This window comes from Notolepis coatsorum, assembly GCF_963971535.1.
Source record: "Notolepis coatsorum genome assembly, chromosome: 1".
Classification (NCBI taxonomy): domain Eukaryota; kingdom Metazoa; phylum Chordata; class Actinopteri; order Aulopiformes; family Paralepididae; genus Notolepis; species Notolepis coatsorum.
The window spans coordinates 151,341,064-151,356,567 of NC_140165.1; the positions used below are offsets into that span (position 1 = coordinate 151,341,064).

The window sequence follows — 15,504 nt, forward strand, 5'->3', positions numbered from 1 at the left end:
ACAGCTCCATCTATCACAAAGGGCCACGTCTACGAAGCCTCCAGCACTACGGCTAGAAGAGGTGGAAAGAAACTTTCATTACAATTACTCTTAAGTTACTACAAGTGAATACTTTTAAAAACCTGTAAATTTGACCTCTACTTTAATCATTTATTTGATGCATTTACTTATATTTTCTTTGTATGCATTTATTTGTATTGTGTTTTATTTGTAGACATACGAGGAGTGAATCCAATGATATAATTAATTTATAGTAACATCAGCACACGTCATCATTCTGGACATTACTTCTGATAATTGATTCTAGTTTTGTTGATGTGAAAAAAGGGATCATCCCCAAACCTTGGTCTGATAAGGACCCATTAAAATATTAGAAAACATAATAATTCTGGAACATGCACAGGTTCTTGATGACGGTTCCTTTTCTCATAATCATAAAGGATATATAATTTTTTTTTTAATTAACAGTACTTCTACTTATATATACATTTATATGTTAGTAGTCTTTCCAGTACTTCAACTTGAGTAATATATATGTCAGTCGTCTTTCCACCTCTGAAGGCTAGCTAAGCTGGATGATGACAGCATGGTAACGTTTACCTGGGACTTCACTCTCAGCCGTCCAATACAGCACTGTGAGGGACACAACAGAGAGGAGTTGGCCTTTCACACAGTGTCTACGTGTCCCCATGCAGAGCAGCAGGGCAAAACACAATGGACTTTACAGTACACAGAGGAGGAAGAGGAGGAGCAGGAAGAGTAGTTGGCGGTATTCAACTTAATCTCTCTCGCTCGCCCTCTACTTTCTCTGAGTGTGCATCTCATCCCATTTTATGAATACCAGTTTTAGTGTTTACTGGAGGACCATCATTATCTCAAAGAGTAATACGCAGTCATCTGGTGTGCGCAGGGCTCATTATTTCCCAGACAGATGTATGAGAGATGGTTTGTAGAGTTGAACTGCAACAAGAGATGTGTCATCTATCAGCGCCCATGACAGAGAGGTCTATCTAATGACCATTAGCCGCTGGCTGACAGCACTGCTGGGAGGCCTACAGCCCACACCGGCTACGCAGCTAAAGCCCCTCTCTCATGACTGATTAGCTTTGAAAAGTCTAAATAAATCTGCAGCTAGTGAGACGTGGGAGAAAAGAAGAAAATTGACTGGACATGTCTCTGGAGTAACTTTCAGACAACAAGGGGGGGGGGAAACATCATTTTCAAACTGGAACATCGGCAGTGGAGCGGAGAACATGGATCATCATTCTGTTTCTCAGGTTATAAATGGCTTCGGCTCAGCTCTTTAAAGTGGGATATTTCGCGTCATAGATGTGATTAAGAGAACATTTTTACAGAACAGAGAAGAGTAGGATCCATGCAAACCAGACAGAATTCTGTTATAAATCCACAAATAAGTGCCTTTTTTTTGCAGCATAGAAGAGAGAGCATGCTATAAAATGATCTTTAGTCGGCGTGTTTTCCTTACCCTTTGGGATGGCGGACACAAATCGTTTTTTCCACCATGGTCTGTTTCGATCAGATTTCTCATCGTCACTGTCTTTCCTCTCCTCAGCCTTTAAAAGACAGATTAGCAAGTTACTTTTAGAAAACAACCGGTGGTGAAGGAATCAGCCCTATTACGTATACTGCCATTTAGACAAGCTTAGTAACTAAACAATTAGTGAGATGATCCTGCGTGATTCTGAAGCTCAGTCAGTAGAAGCCGAGCTGCTTATGATCACGGCAGGCAGCGTGGCGGCTGTCATTACCTCTCCTTTCAAGGAGTCCTTGCTTGGGGACGAGGACGGCCCCGAGGCGAAGGCTCCGGCAGAGTCGCGCTCCTCCGCCGCGGCCCGCCGGTTGAGACCCGGGTCGCTCGTGGGCCGGCGGCCGGGGCAAACGATGTCAGAGCTGCGGCTGCGCACCAGCCTGTCGGGGTAGGAGTGGCGCTGCTTGGTGTGCTCCAGTTCAGCTTGGACCAGGCCGTGGGGCGTGAAGAGAGAGTGGCGGGGCTCCTGGCCCAGGGCATAGGCCTCCGGGATGGGAGGGTCAGGGGGGGGGTGAGGGGGCCTGGCGTAGTGCACTTTGGGTCTCACTATGGTCCCAGTGGAGGAGCCTGAGGCAGAACACGGGTACATATGTCACATGAGCAGTGATGTCACAGTCAAAAAAAGCCATTCAAAACTCTATTCTCTTTTAGGAGGAACGGAGAAAATGTTAAGAGAGAGAGACAGAGATAGAGAGAGAGACAGACAGACAGACAGACAGACAGACAGACAGACAGACAGACAGACAGACAGACAGACAGACAGACAGACAGACAGACAGACAGACAGACAGACAGACAGACAGACAGAGAGACAGACAGACAGAGAGACAGAGAGAGCGAGAGAGCGGTTGGTGGGAGATGAGCCCTAGGTGTAGGTAGGCCACCTGTTCCAAGGGTAGACTCTCTCCTGAAAAGCTTCCAATGGCAACCTGGTGCCATGAGCACAGTGGGAGGAGGGGACTGTGCCAAAGAGCCTGGGGTGAGGTCTCTCAACCTGTCATCCCTTCACCTTGCCACACACACACACAGCCCTGCCACCTCCACACTGTAGCGCTCCCCGTCTCTCTCTCCCTCTCTCTCTCTCTCTCTCTCTCTCAAGCCATCACCGCTCAACAGTAACACTCAGCAGCACTCGCCGTTTACACAGCCCACAGAAGGGAGGAATAAAGGACACTAAATAAAACATCACATACCACACACAAACGGGCTAATTGAAATGAGATTCCCCACACATGGCAATATTTCCTGTTCCACTAATGTTTTTCTCCAGTATAATTGGGGTAAGACTTAGGGGCGAGGGGGCACACGCATTCTTTTAGGTTCATTTCTCAGGGCTCTCAAGCTGTTCTGTGAGCCCACAACATTAGGTTGGGCTTAATGACACTCATTTCTAGCTCTGATTGGATGCCCCGATGCAGACTCCCCGGCCATTCTGGGAGCAAGGAAATTACCTTCAGCGGAGGAGAGGGGATCGAACATGGCCAGCAAGGAGTCGGTCTGCGAGGGCGGAGATGTCAGATGGTGTGCTCCTATTAAAAATACAACAGAGGATAGGAGATCATTATCAGCATTGAATGCCACCACCACTGACTAACTCTTATATAAGTGACTAACAATTTATTTTTATTATTAAGTATAGCAGAATAATTGTATTCTGAGCACAACAATTGCATTCTGTTTTTGTTTTGAACTTGTCAAAACCGCATAAATCGCCCTCTACAACTTCAAATAAACAACAGAAGTAAACAGAGTAAACTGCAACAGTAAATCACAACTGTCTGACGTGGTCAGCAAGTCCAAGTAGAGTGGAGTAGCTAGGAGCTGGTGGCAGCTGTGGAGGTGACGGGGATTGATAGCTCTAGCCGCCGCTGTTCTGAGCGGGTAGGAAACGGAGTGATGGCTTAGCTAGCCTGGTGGGGAAGGTGACACTCTCACCCCCCCCACACAACCCCCCCCCCCTCTCCTACCGTGGCCTGCCTCCTCCCCATCTGGACTGGTGACAGAGTCCTTCCCGCCAAAGTCTGAGCTGCACTCTGACCGCAGGTCCTCCATCTTGTTGGGGATGTCTTCGGAGGTAGCGCTGATACCTGTGCAACACACAACACCTGTGTTGATACAGAGGAGCATGGAATTTACTCTATATCGTCTGGTCAGTGTGGTGATGGGCTCGTTTTAGAGGAAGTCAAACGAGAGAGACAGAAGCCTGCACATTATCAGGCTCTCGGAGATTGAATCTGCTGGTTGCTCTAGAGGCAGAAGCTCCCCTGAATGGTGGGGGGCTCAGATAAGAGTGATAATTGGAAAAAGACAATGCATCGGTTAGGTCCCCCGAGACGTTTACCTGTGAGCTGAGCCGTGGGAAACATTCAGTATTGCTATATTATTTTCACTAACAATTTCGAGCTAAATTGAACTCCATTACATGTGGAGGTTGATCTAGGCGATTTGGTTTTGAGAATGCCGACAATATTTAGCATACACACAATTTACTACATGCTTGATGGGTCACAAGCCAAATAGCACCTCTTGTGGTGCCGGGTCCTGCCATGAAGATGTTTGGAAACCTCTGGTCTATCTTATTTAAAATACACAAGGTGTGAGTGAGTGTGAGAGAGTGAGAGTGAGAGTGAGAGAGAGAGAGAGGGTATACCTGAGACCACACTGAGGCCTGGGGTGCTGGGTCTGGAGCTGACCTCTCTGACCTCTGTGTCATCTGAGGTGCTGCCGACCCCCGAGCAGCTCTCCAGCTCCTGAAGCCGCTCCTCCTGCTTCAGGTCTGGGGCTTCTGAAAACACACACAAACACACTATGACACGCTGGAGACAACAATATATATATCTCACTGGCAATGTGATCAAACAAGAGTGTAGTTTAATGGACATAGATAAGACAATTATACTCATGACAGCTTGTTACATACGATGGGCATTATCTTCCTCACCCCTCTCTGAGAAGATTATGGGGTCGCCAGGAGAAATCGAATGCATGAAATCAAAACAAAGCATATATTATCACATCTTATAACTGACAAAAGGAAACCATAAAAGCCAATCCGGCCAATTCTCTGGCTGCCCAGTGGAGCTGTTGGGCTGAACCCAGAGGCTCCATGGAAACAGCAGCACTCATTTGCATGCTCGTTAGTAATAATGCGGAGTCAAAGTGCTCTTTGGAGTGTAGTTTTCTGCTGCCTGGCCATGAAACAAGCGCTGCACTCCGGGGCAAGCCTCAGATAGTGCTATTACAGAGCAGAACAGGGGCAGCAAACGGAACAAAAAGCAATCAAGACACTCATGCATGTCATTCCAACGCTGCACATATTGAAATGGTGTGTTACTTCAACTAACATAAGGCGCATGCTTTTCCAAGAAACACTTAACGGCAGTTATTAAAGCACTCTACTGTAATTAAAGCACTATACTGTTATTAAAGCACTCTACTGTTATTAAAGCAATCTACTGTAATTAACATCATTTTCAAGTAGCCAAGAGTAAAGACCCTAACCCTATCAAAACAGCAGTCAAAGTGTATATTATATTACATTTGTTTACCAATGATTTTAAGTGTCATCAGTGAAATATGAGCTTATAAAAATATCTGCGCGGGAAAACTGACTATTTAGACACAAGAAAAAGAAGCACTCATGAAATCGTTGTAGTCCTAAGAAAGAGGAGACCCAGGGCTTTCGATGGACATCGAAATTTCATAAAACTACACTATGATGCTCACACCAGCCGCCGACAATTTTTCCGACGTGATTTTCATGATTATATTTCACGGGTCAAACAAACCTAGCGTTATTGCCATAAAATACAACATATTGTTTCGTAACCTTTCTGTGAACGTCTAGAAAAAAATTGCATGCAATCCGGTCAAAAATGGCAGATCTATGGACATTATACAAAAGTAACTGTACTTACAGTAGATTTCATTCACAGTCTTTGCTGCCCTGTAACGGGCGCCTGGTGGTACTAAATCCAGATTAACTCTGCCATTGGAAAGAGGAGATTTGGCCCGATCCATATATGTATGACTTGGCCATAATAAGGTCATTTATAGGCCTGATATTCTATATTCATATTTCAAATGGCATGTGTACGGATGGCGGATGATCTTAAGAAGGTGCTGAGTGAGCTCAGTGGCAATTTTTCACCTTTGGTCAATGTTATCATGGTGTTATTCTCCCTCAAAGATGGTAAAACAATTAGAATAATTTATATTAGCACAGCCTCCACCTCGAATATAGCTCTGTTCACCCATTTGTTTGTCTGTTATGCCCTGAAGAAGGCCGATAGAGGCCGAAACATGGTGTTTTTTTAATGGTTCTACAATGAACTAAGCTATTTATTAAAGCCTTTTTTATTACAAGAAGAGTGCCTGGAACTTCCTTATTTTTATGCAACTGGCTCCCCTCATCCAAGAGCACCTTCAAAGAAACACTGGATTCACACCACAAAGACGCTGCAGCCCTCCTTCTTGTTCAAATTTATATTCTCCTTTGTTTCTTTTTTACTCAAGCATAGTGACAGACAATATTTCTAACACTGGGAATACATTCTGAGGTCCATATATGTCGCTAGATACCAAGAACATGCAAATAGCCCTTGTAGAAGTGGAGCAATCTTCCATTTACTTGGATGTGTACTTTTAGGCGTGTTTTCTGAAAATATGGCTAGGGGTCTTAACACATTAATTGCCAAAAACGAAGATTCTCATTTCTGTGCCCCAACCGTTCAGTGCCATAAACGAAGATTCTCGTTTCTGGGTCGTTTTTCCTTTTTTCCGATTTTAATACCCTATTCAATCTCAGGATGCTGTGTGTTGGCTGAAAAATGCATAGTGGGATTCCGAAGGTGCAGTACCGGCCGCATCCTACCAGGCGGCGGTATCGAGCTACATTTCTAACCTTGTATCCTGGGCTGTGGAATGACCTCATGTCTCGGATTTCATTTTTTGTTCTCGGCGAAGCGCACAGTTCAGCCGGTTACATCGAAGCCCGTCAACTATGCTTGATCCGTATGTTATGGTCGTAACGTCGAGCAAATGGGGATTGGATCTACCAGATTTACTTTTGGCCAAAGGTAAGAGCGATTTGACGTCAATTTTAACTTGATCCTGCAATGCTTTTATACCGATCGGGCTGATAAGCGTTAGTGTTCAATACAAATGCCGTTACTGACAATCAAATAATCAGAAACGACCCCCCCACCCCCCTTTCATGCATTCATGATGGAACATAATACCTATGATATAGATTTGATTTAGGAATAATAGCGTGTACAGGCAAGAAACGGCAATGTCTATAGTGGAATTGACGTATACGGCTATAACTCAGCATTTCGGGAATTACCCTAGACCGCTCTAAAACCACACTTCTATTCACCACGGTATAACATGGGAACGTATGGATGGGGAAAAAAAATCTTTTTCACATATTGAACAAGAGATAGGTGATGTCAAATGGGCCATAGTATTGTATCCAGCTATAATATAGAATATAGTTATAGCTCTACAAACAAGGTGAAGCACTCCTATCTTTTAAAGCGTGGCAGTGCTAGACTAATTCCCGGCGGTCAATGTGTTAAAGCACTCTACTGTTATTAAAGCACTATACTGTTATTAACTCTTTGGGTGCGAAAAACATAATATCTCGTGTTTCCCCGCCAAGCGTTGAGTGCCAAAAACCTCGGAGACAGAGAGACACAGCGATCGCCTCGAGATTTTATTGCATGAAGCCTATTTCCCATATACACGAGTATAGACATATACACGGGTAATCGCAATGGCAATGCGATCACTGGGAATTATTCTTTTTGGAATACCTTCTGGCTAAGGTAAGGTATATTCTATGTCTATTTTACAGAACCTGAAACATGTTTTTTTTAACGATCACAGAAGTGTTTTACCGGACGCAAAACATGCTTGGCAAACACGATCTCAGTTTCTAGTTGAAATGGGCTGGTGACGAACGCAATCTCCGCTCGGCCACCTAACCGCCTGTGCACTGTACTGTTATTAAAGCACTACTGATTTTCACCATACACCAATCAAAAAGGGGGGGTTCAGCACATGATTTTGCATTAATAAAAGCTTTGGACTCAAGTGTGTAACTTAACTTCAATAAGCCTAATCTATTTAACTGAGTTGACATTAGTTCATGCGTGATGACATCATTTGTATAATTGGTGGTACAAGAGGCACATATTGTGTTGGAAATGCACAAAACAGCAGGATTTGTACTCTGCATGAAGAGTGTCAGAACAAGGAATGTACCAATACCACTTTTCACTGTCGATACAGAGTACCAAGTACCAATCCCATCCAATCATTCCATTTGACCGGATGGACTTTAGACCATAAGTTTGGGGAACTGAACAAAAAAGTCCAAGGATATTTTAGCCCAATATGAAATACCAGAATATATCGGTGTTGGTGCATCCCTAAACAAGGTGATGTAAAGTCTGCATGTTTTGTGAGCATTAGCCAGACAGAGGGTTGACACTGTGTAAATTGACTGAGGACAGCTGCTGTCCTTGAGCATTTCCTCTCCGCTGCTCCAACACAGGTGCAGAACACACCTGGAGGTCCCTCTAGGGAAAACCCTGAGCTGCCTTTTACTGGCAACTAAAGATCTGCCCTGAAAGACAGGCAAGTGCACACAAACATGATGACAGATGCATGCTGCTGGATGGAATGCAGCACAGCCCCACCTGGCGTGTCCATCCGCCCACTGCCCACCACCCACCCACCCACCCACCCAGGAGAGATTGTCTCAGATGTACTGCATTAAGCCAAGTCAACAGCCAAGATGACAGGATGATGACCAAAAATCTCCAGCATGCAGAATGTAAAGGGTGCACGCCGTCTGGGGCTGTGAGAGAGAGAGGGGTCTGGGAGCTGAACAACACCTGAGTCGCTGGGCAGGACCTCCACACTCCAGGCCTCGCTGGTGGTCTCCGAGATGGTGGATCCATAGGGGTCCAGCAGCACCGAGCCTGAGCCGGGAAGACACAACAGGCTGCCTAGCATGTTCTCCACGGCTGCTCCTGAGTATGACACACACACACACAGGTGAGCAGGGGGAAACCATACCGATGGGACGGATTCACCATCTCTTCTGAAATATTAACTTGCATTCATTACAAATCTAGGGTTTTGTTTTGCAATAAATCACTCATTCTACAAATCGTTCCAACTATATGAAACCCCATGACTCGTGTTTTCTTAAGATTTTTTATTGTGAAATGGAATGCATCCGCAGAATTAGAAGAGTATAAATAGAAAAGAGTATTATACAAACTGGCAATTTTAAATGGCCTGAGTCTCATGCACTGCACAAATAATAATTTACATGACAACATTATTCTCAAATATTTTATAGCAGCAGCTATATTTAAATATTCCAGCCAAATGATCATTCACCAATGCTGAAATCCTTGATAAAATCCAGGTTTCATGAATTCACTATCTATTATACTGCCACTTTTCGAAAGTGTGCTTCAGGCCTGAGGCCAGCAATGCTGCACTTCTAAATAGAGCTTTCCTGCTGGCTATTGTGTGTGACCGGTATGTCGGGAGCCACAGAGCATAGAGAGACACAGAGAGCGCCGGAGGACTGGAGGTCACAGGCGTTTCATACTGGGGGCCCACAGGCACACATTCTACTGTGCCAAAGTTCAGAGGTTAATGGTAATATCTCACCCTGCCCTGGCCTCCTGGGTTATGACTTTGAGCTGTTGATTAAGCCAGGCATTACTCACAACCAAATTACCCCATCGCCCCCCAACCCTCCCACAAAGTCCTCGGCATGGCGTCCCTCCATCTCCATTTGGGAAGCTGCGGGTTAACAAGGCGGAAGAATGCGGAGGAGGGGGAAGAGAGCGAGCAGGTGTGAGTGGGAGTGCGGCGGCCGGGGGTGGAGATCAGGAGTGGACCCGTGGTACTCGGCACCCCCTGGTACGCCAGCGCTTCCACCTCACGGCAGACACACACACACACGCCTAGAGCGTGCATGCGTGCCAGCGCCCAGGCAACGGTGTGCAGGCGGGTGCTGGCGGGGGCAGGGCTCTCCGTGGCGAGGGGAGCGCTCCGTCCTGCTGTCCGTGTTTACAGTCTTGGAGGTACGGGGGCGCAGAGCTCTTGTCTTTCAGGTGCATGATTAAATGAGTGGCACAACAAGAAGTGAAACAATTAGAATTTCTGCCTCATTATCATGGTAATCTTATCAGTGGGATAATGAGGTATTAATGGATATTTAATGTGCATCTCATAACCCAATCCCTTGGAGAAAACACATAAGGAAATCGCTGTAAATTCACTTAATGATGGAAAAGTCCCCCAACGCCATATTCCGAAGAATGAAAAATGGTGGATGCAAATGAGAAGGAACCAAGGTCAATAAGACTGCAGGGACTGAGTGAATGTCAGAGAGAGAGAGCGAGAGCGAGAGAGCGAGAGAGAGACGAAGCGAGTGAGCAACAAGGAGAATGAGTGAGTGAGAGAGTGGGAAGGAGAGAGAAAAGTAGGCAACCCAACTGAGGAAGAGAGGGGGTGGGGGGTGAAGAATAGACTATACTGCGTAACATGTAGAGTTTTGATTATGATGTAACGTTGCTGTATGAAGGCAATGATGGGAAACTGCACAGCCAGCACCATTTAAAATGGCTCCTACATCAATTTCAAGCCATTATGTACATTAATAGGCACAAGTGCCTACAATGATTTTAACCACAATTTAGGGGCATTATGAATATCCAATATTAATCTTTGAGAATTAAAAGGTTTTCATATTTAATGAGTTATTTTCACTTTTTTTTTAATATATATATATATATATATATATATATATATATATATATATATATATATATATGGGTTATGTTATGTTATAAAAATGTTATGGGTTAGGGTTAAAGCAGTTTGCAGTTTTAATTGCAGCTCATGCAAATGTTTTTTGTATCAAATACATCTTGGTACAAAATGTATGCATAGTCCAACATTCTGTAGCCTACCACCTGCATGGCATAACTCGTGCCTTCTAGCCCTTCATACAGAGAGCCCCCATGATCTCAGCCGTATCTTAAAATCTTCACAAACAGTGGAATCAAACTGATTATCTGCTCTACCATCATGAAATTTATATTTTAGATCAAAGGATGAATATAATACAAATGTACAGTCTGACCGCTATGGATTGTGACCATATTGTGCTCACGTCTTAAAAACAAGATAGAAAAAAACAAGTTGTTTTTGAGTCAGCCAACTACTATGTCTCCATGTTTTACTATGCAAGCAAGCAACCAACTACTGGTAACAAAATATATTATTATAATATATGTCCCCACTTCACCAAAATGTTAATAAAACACAGAAACGACAATAATTCAACAATAACCACTGTTGCATCTTTCTCTCAAAGAAGACCAGTTGACTGGCTGCAGAGGCAGAGCCATTGTGCCTGAAGGTGCTGTTTCAGCCACTCACCACAAGGTGACATTATTTCCCTGAATTTACCCATGTGACCATTGGCTCATAATTTGGAAGAAATATAAATCACAAAAGCAAGCAACTATGACCAAATAAAATCATAGTCTAAATAATCTGAGTTGATTAAGGGGTCTTTGAGAGATGTTGACAGTGGCATTTTTAGGTAACTCAACATCCTACCTGCTATTTCCTGCAGACGGTCTTCGTCCATGTTGGGGTCAAAGTCACTACCCAGAACATCAGTGCTCCAGGTCTCACTGACCGTCTCTGAGATGTCCCGGTCATCTGTCAGGCCCATCATGTCCCTGATCTCAAACTTACGAAGCTTGTCATCCAGGTTGTCCTGTGTGGTGGCTGAGGGGAACATTGGTATCCACAATCAACAAACATTTGCTAACGCTGTCCGTTTATTAAAATAATCTAGAACAGTGGTTCTCAACTGGTCTAGCCTCGGAACCTTCCTTGTCATTAAGTCGCGACTCAAATCTTTGATCGACTATGATTTATTTCAATTATTTTTGTTGCAGTAATACACAATCTTTCATGCACTGTTAAAAACATGAAATAAACACAACTAGGGCAACTAGGGCTAAAAACCCAATGAAATAAAATAATAATAAATAATATGCTTCTTAGCTGATTTCATAGCTTAACATAACAGACCTAAGTTTGGGGGAACTAATGGGATAACTGGGGTTGCAACAAAAGTGCAACTAGGGCTAAAAACCCAGTGAAATAAAATAATAATAAATAATGTGCTTCTTAGAAGATTTCTTAGCTTAACATACCTAAGTTTGGGGGAACTAATGGGATAACTGGTGTTGCAACAAAAGTGCAACTAGGGCTAAAAGCCCAATGAAATAAAAATAAAATAATAATAAATAATTATGCTTCTTAGCAGACTTGTTCTTAGCTTAACATAACAGACCTACAGTAAGTTTGGGGGAACTAATGGGATAACTGGGGTTGCAACAAAAGTACAACTAGGGCTAAAAACACAATGAAATAAAATAATAATATTAATAAATAATATATCCTTCTTAGCAGACTTCTTAGCTTAACATCCCAGGGAACTAATGGGATAACTGGGGATGTTGTTTGCTCCTGACAAGAGTATCAAAGTCTGGGGTGATGGTAGACAAAGCAACTCTGAGGTCATGCTCAATGTCCAATCTGTTCCTCTGCTTTGTCTTCAGCTGGACCAGAGCTGAGAAGCCACTTTCACAAAGATAGCTAGTGCAGAAAAATTTACACACACATCCGCGACCCACTCAAAATGGCCCCGCGACCCACTTTTGGGTCGCGACCCACCAGTTGAGAAACACTGATCTAGAATATTTTCATCTAAATGTCTATTTTGTCACTCTATTGACAATCGAGTACCTCTGACGAAGAACCATATAAGTCTGTTTGACGTTTTCAGAGGAACAATGTTTTCAAACTGTATCATCTAAAGATACAGTAGTAAGTTAGAGTATTGTGTTCAGTCATAGTTCAAGACAGTAGAGGCTGTGCGGTCAGGTGGCGTAGCGGAGATTGCGTTCGTCACCAACACCGTTCGAATCCAGCTCACAGCTCCGGCGTTGTCACCAGCTTGGCTGGCCTTTCACACTAATACAATTGGCTGTATTAGAGGGTGGGAAAGCTGGCGGGGTGGGTCCGGGTCGTTGTAAACAGCGACTCCTACAGTTCGGTCGGGGCGCCTGCTCAGCGCGGATAGGATCTAAGGGGGGTAGTGTGATCCTTCCACACGTTACACCCTCTCAGTGAGAGTCCGCGCTGCCAGGTGAAAAGAAGCGGTTGATTGGCTAGACGTGTGTCGGAGGAAGCACGTGATAGCCTCCACTCTCCCAGACCGACTGTGGGGAGGGTAAGTGCGCAGCGACCAGGAAGGGGATTGGGAATTGGCATAACGACTAACATTGGGATGGGAGAAAATCGGAGGAAAAAGGAGGGGGAAAAAGATCAATAATAATAAAAAAAAAAAAAGACAGTAGAGGCTGGGTACTTGGTGATATATCACATTCACACTCCAAGTGATTTGGATTTATTTTACAACTGCGAATACATGGGCTGTCCACAAAATGTAAAAACAGACTATGGTTCTTTAGTGCAAGGGTTCAATTGCTATAACACAATTAGTGATTCTACATATACCCAGTTCATTAACCCTTTCCCCGCCAATAACGTCGTACAACGGGTTTCAAGTTCATGCGAATTCTGCCAATAACGGCGTACGACGTGATTCTGATCATAATTTCATATTTTCGCCATGGTATTCATATTTCACTCACGGAGCCTTGTCGGATGCTGTGTGAGCCAGCACAACTCTGCAACGCTTCAATACTGCCACCTGGTGGCTGATCGGCGAGTTGCAACCGGAAGTGGATCTCTTGTGATCCCGGTGCGTCTCCCTATTCCGTCCGGCCACTCGTTTATCGTCGCAGGACTCAATACACACACTGTGGATATGGATCTTTGCCATAACTCAATAATCTACATGATTTGGGCGTGTATTAGTAATATACAAACCGGAAATGGATCGCCTCGATCCCCACCACATAACTGGGATCCGTTTTCTCCACTCTCATCGCCCAACGGTACGAGGAGACTGACGTGAGTTTCAGCATTTTTGTTTATCATTTTCGATACAAACTGCTCTGATCAATATATCACCCATACTACATGAAGCATCTAACGACTATCACGGAATTATAAACGACACCCCCGCCCCCCCCCCCCCCCCCCCTCCGTTCACCCGTGCATGATCAGTCATAACGTTTAGGACCAGGGGAGGAAACTAACTTTTTGGCTTACCAGCCAACTGGCGAGTATCTGATTTTTTTTACCAGACAAACTGATTTTTTACCAGCCAAAAAAAAATCGCTAATTGTGATAATTACTTCTTTGTATGTCTTCGTCTAAATTGATTTTCAATCATAGTAATAATCACACCGTGTCTCTACTCTTTAAAATATTTATTAGCATAAAACATTAATAACAGTCTCTACTCTTCACAATATTAGCATAACACATATTAACATGAAAGAGGGATCTATTCTGGACTGGGTTGGGCTGAACTGGGCAGTGAAAGATGCTGGGTTGGACTGGGTTGGGCAGTGAAAGAAAAAAACCGAAGTATGTTGTGAAGTGTATAGATAGATAGATGTGAAATGTATAGATGTAGCAGTACTGTCTATTTGTATGTCGTGTATGTCATATGTTATGATGAATTGAAAATGGGGGACCCTGATGTAAACAAGACGAAAGTCTTTCTCTGGTCTGCATCCCCTTAACAATTGTGTGTATTGAGCCGTACTGTATTGTACCCATTCTGCAATCTGTTAATAAAGTTTTCAATCAGTCAATCAAGTTAACTTTGAACCTCGGTTGTCAAGCCACGTCAATGTTGTGTATGCATCCGAGTGTTCACTGTGCCTTTAAGACGGCACGGTGGCCTTACGACAGTGCTGTGAAGTTCCGTCAAGTGTTGTGGTAACGTCAGTTGGGTTGGTCTGCTGTTGTGCACTGGTTGAGCTAGCCCCTTTCGTGACTGCGATGTGCAAGCCAGGGGCTTTTGAGCATGAAATAAAATGTCTAACCTTACGTCGTAGTCCGGTGCGCAATAGACTAACATACACCTCTGTAATTTAAATGTGTCCCTGCCTTGGACTCGAGAGTTGTACTAGGGTTGGATGCAGTTCCCCGTTGCTCAGTCTGTCTGTTTTCCATCTTCTGTGTTTAACGTTATCTGTTTGCGAGTGCTTCCTTGACTGATGGCCAGTACCACGGGACTTTTATTCAACATTCTATATTTCCGCGGGTTGGCCAGTACTGCAGGAACTTTTATTAAACATTATATATGTCCGCGGGTTGGCCAGTACTGCAGGAACTTTTATTAAACATTATATATGTCCGCGGGTTGGCCAGTACTGCGGGAACTTTTATTAAACATTATATATGTCCGCGGGTCTTGTGCAGTGCTCTCGTGGCACTGTCAACTCGCCAGACTGGCGAGTGGTCTTCATGAATCACTCGCCAAACGTAAAAAATACTCGCATTTGGCGAGTAAAGTGGCCTAATTTCCTCCCCTGTTTAGGACCATGTACAGTTGACATTTTTTATATAGCGTCGATCGGTATCAAACTGCATTTGATGATCTAATATATGCATTTGTGCCTATATCTCACGTTCTGGGAAATACTGCAGAAAACAATAAAAACATATTTATACTCTAGACGGTATCTTCGTATGAATGTGTGAATGAAAAAGTAAAACGTTCCTACATCCTGAACGATAGATAATCGATGTTGAATGGGCCATAGTAATGTCAATTTAGCAATACAATTAAAAAAGTTATAGCCCTGCAAAGAAGGTGAACATCTCCATAGACTTACAGTGCTGGCAGAGATCAAACAGCGATGGATATAAGCGTGGCAGAGAATGGGTTAATGCTTTTTTACATGTGCTGT

At 43.9% G+C, this 15,504-nt stretch overlaps 1 protein-coding gene across 3 annotated transcripts in view; it reads right to left on the reverse strand.

The window, feature by feature from the left end:
- The window catches only part of gapvd1 (GTPase activating protein and VPS9 domains 1), a 136,426-nt gene that overhangs the window by 10,867 nt on the left and 110,055 nt on the right, over nucleotides 1–15,504 (reverse strand). For 2 of the 3 annotated variants that reach the window (XM_084327273.1, XM_084327272.1), the window contains exons 12-18: nucleotides 11,213–11,386; nucleotides 8,455–8,592; nucleotides 4,200–4,334; nucleotides 3,517–3,636; nucleotides 3,001–3,078; nucleotides 1,770–2,116; nucleotides 1,487–1,574 (exon numbers count right to left, since the gene is read on the reverse strand). In XM_084327273.1, the coding sequence (XP_084183399.1) occupies nucleotides 1,487–1,574; nucleotides 1,770–2,116; nucleotides 3,001–3,078; nucleotides 3,517–3,636; nucleotides 4,200–4,334; nucleotides 8,455–8,592; nucleotides 11,213–11,386 (1,080 nt within the window). Of the gene's footprint in view, nucleotides 1–1,486; nucleotides 1,575–1,769; nucleotides 2,117–3,000; nucleotides 3,079–3,516; nucleotides 3,637–4,199; nucleotides 4,335–4,469; nucleotides 4,497–8,454; nucleotides 8,593–11,212; nucleotides 11,387–15,504 lie in introns of all 3 variants that reach the window. The other variant, XM_084327271.1, reaches the window with a different exon arrangement.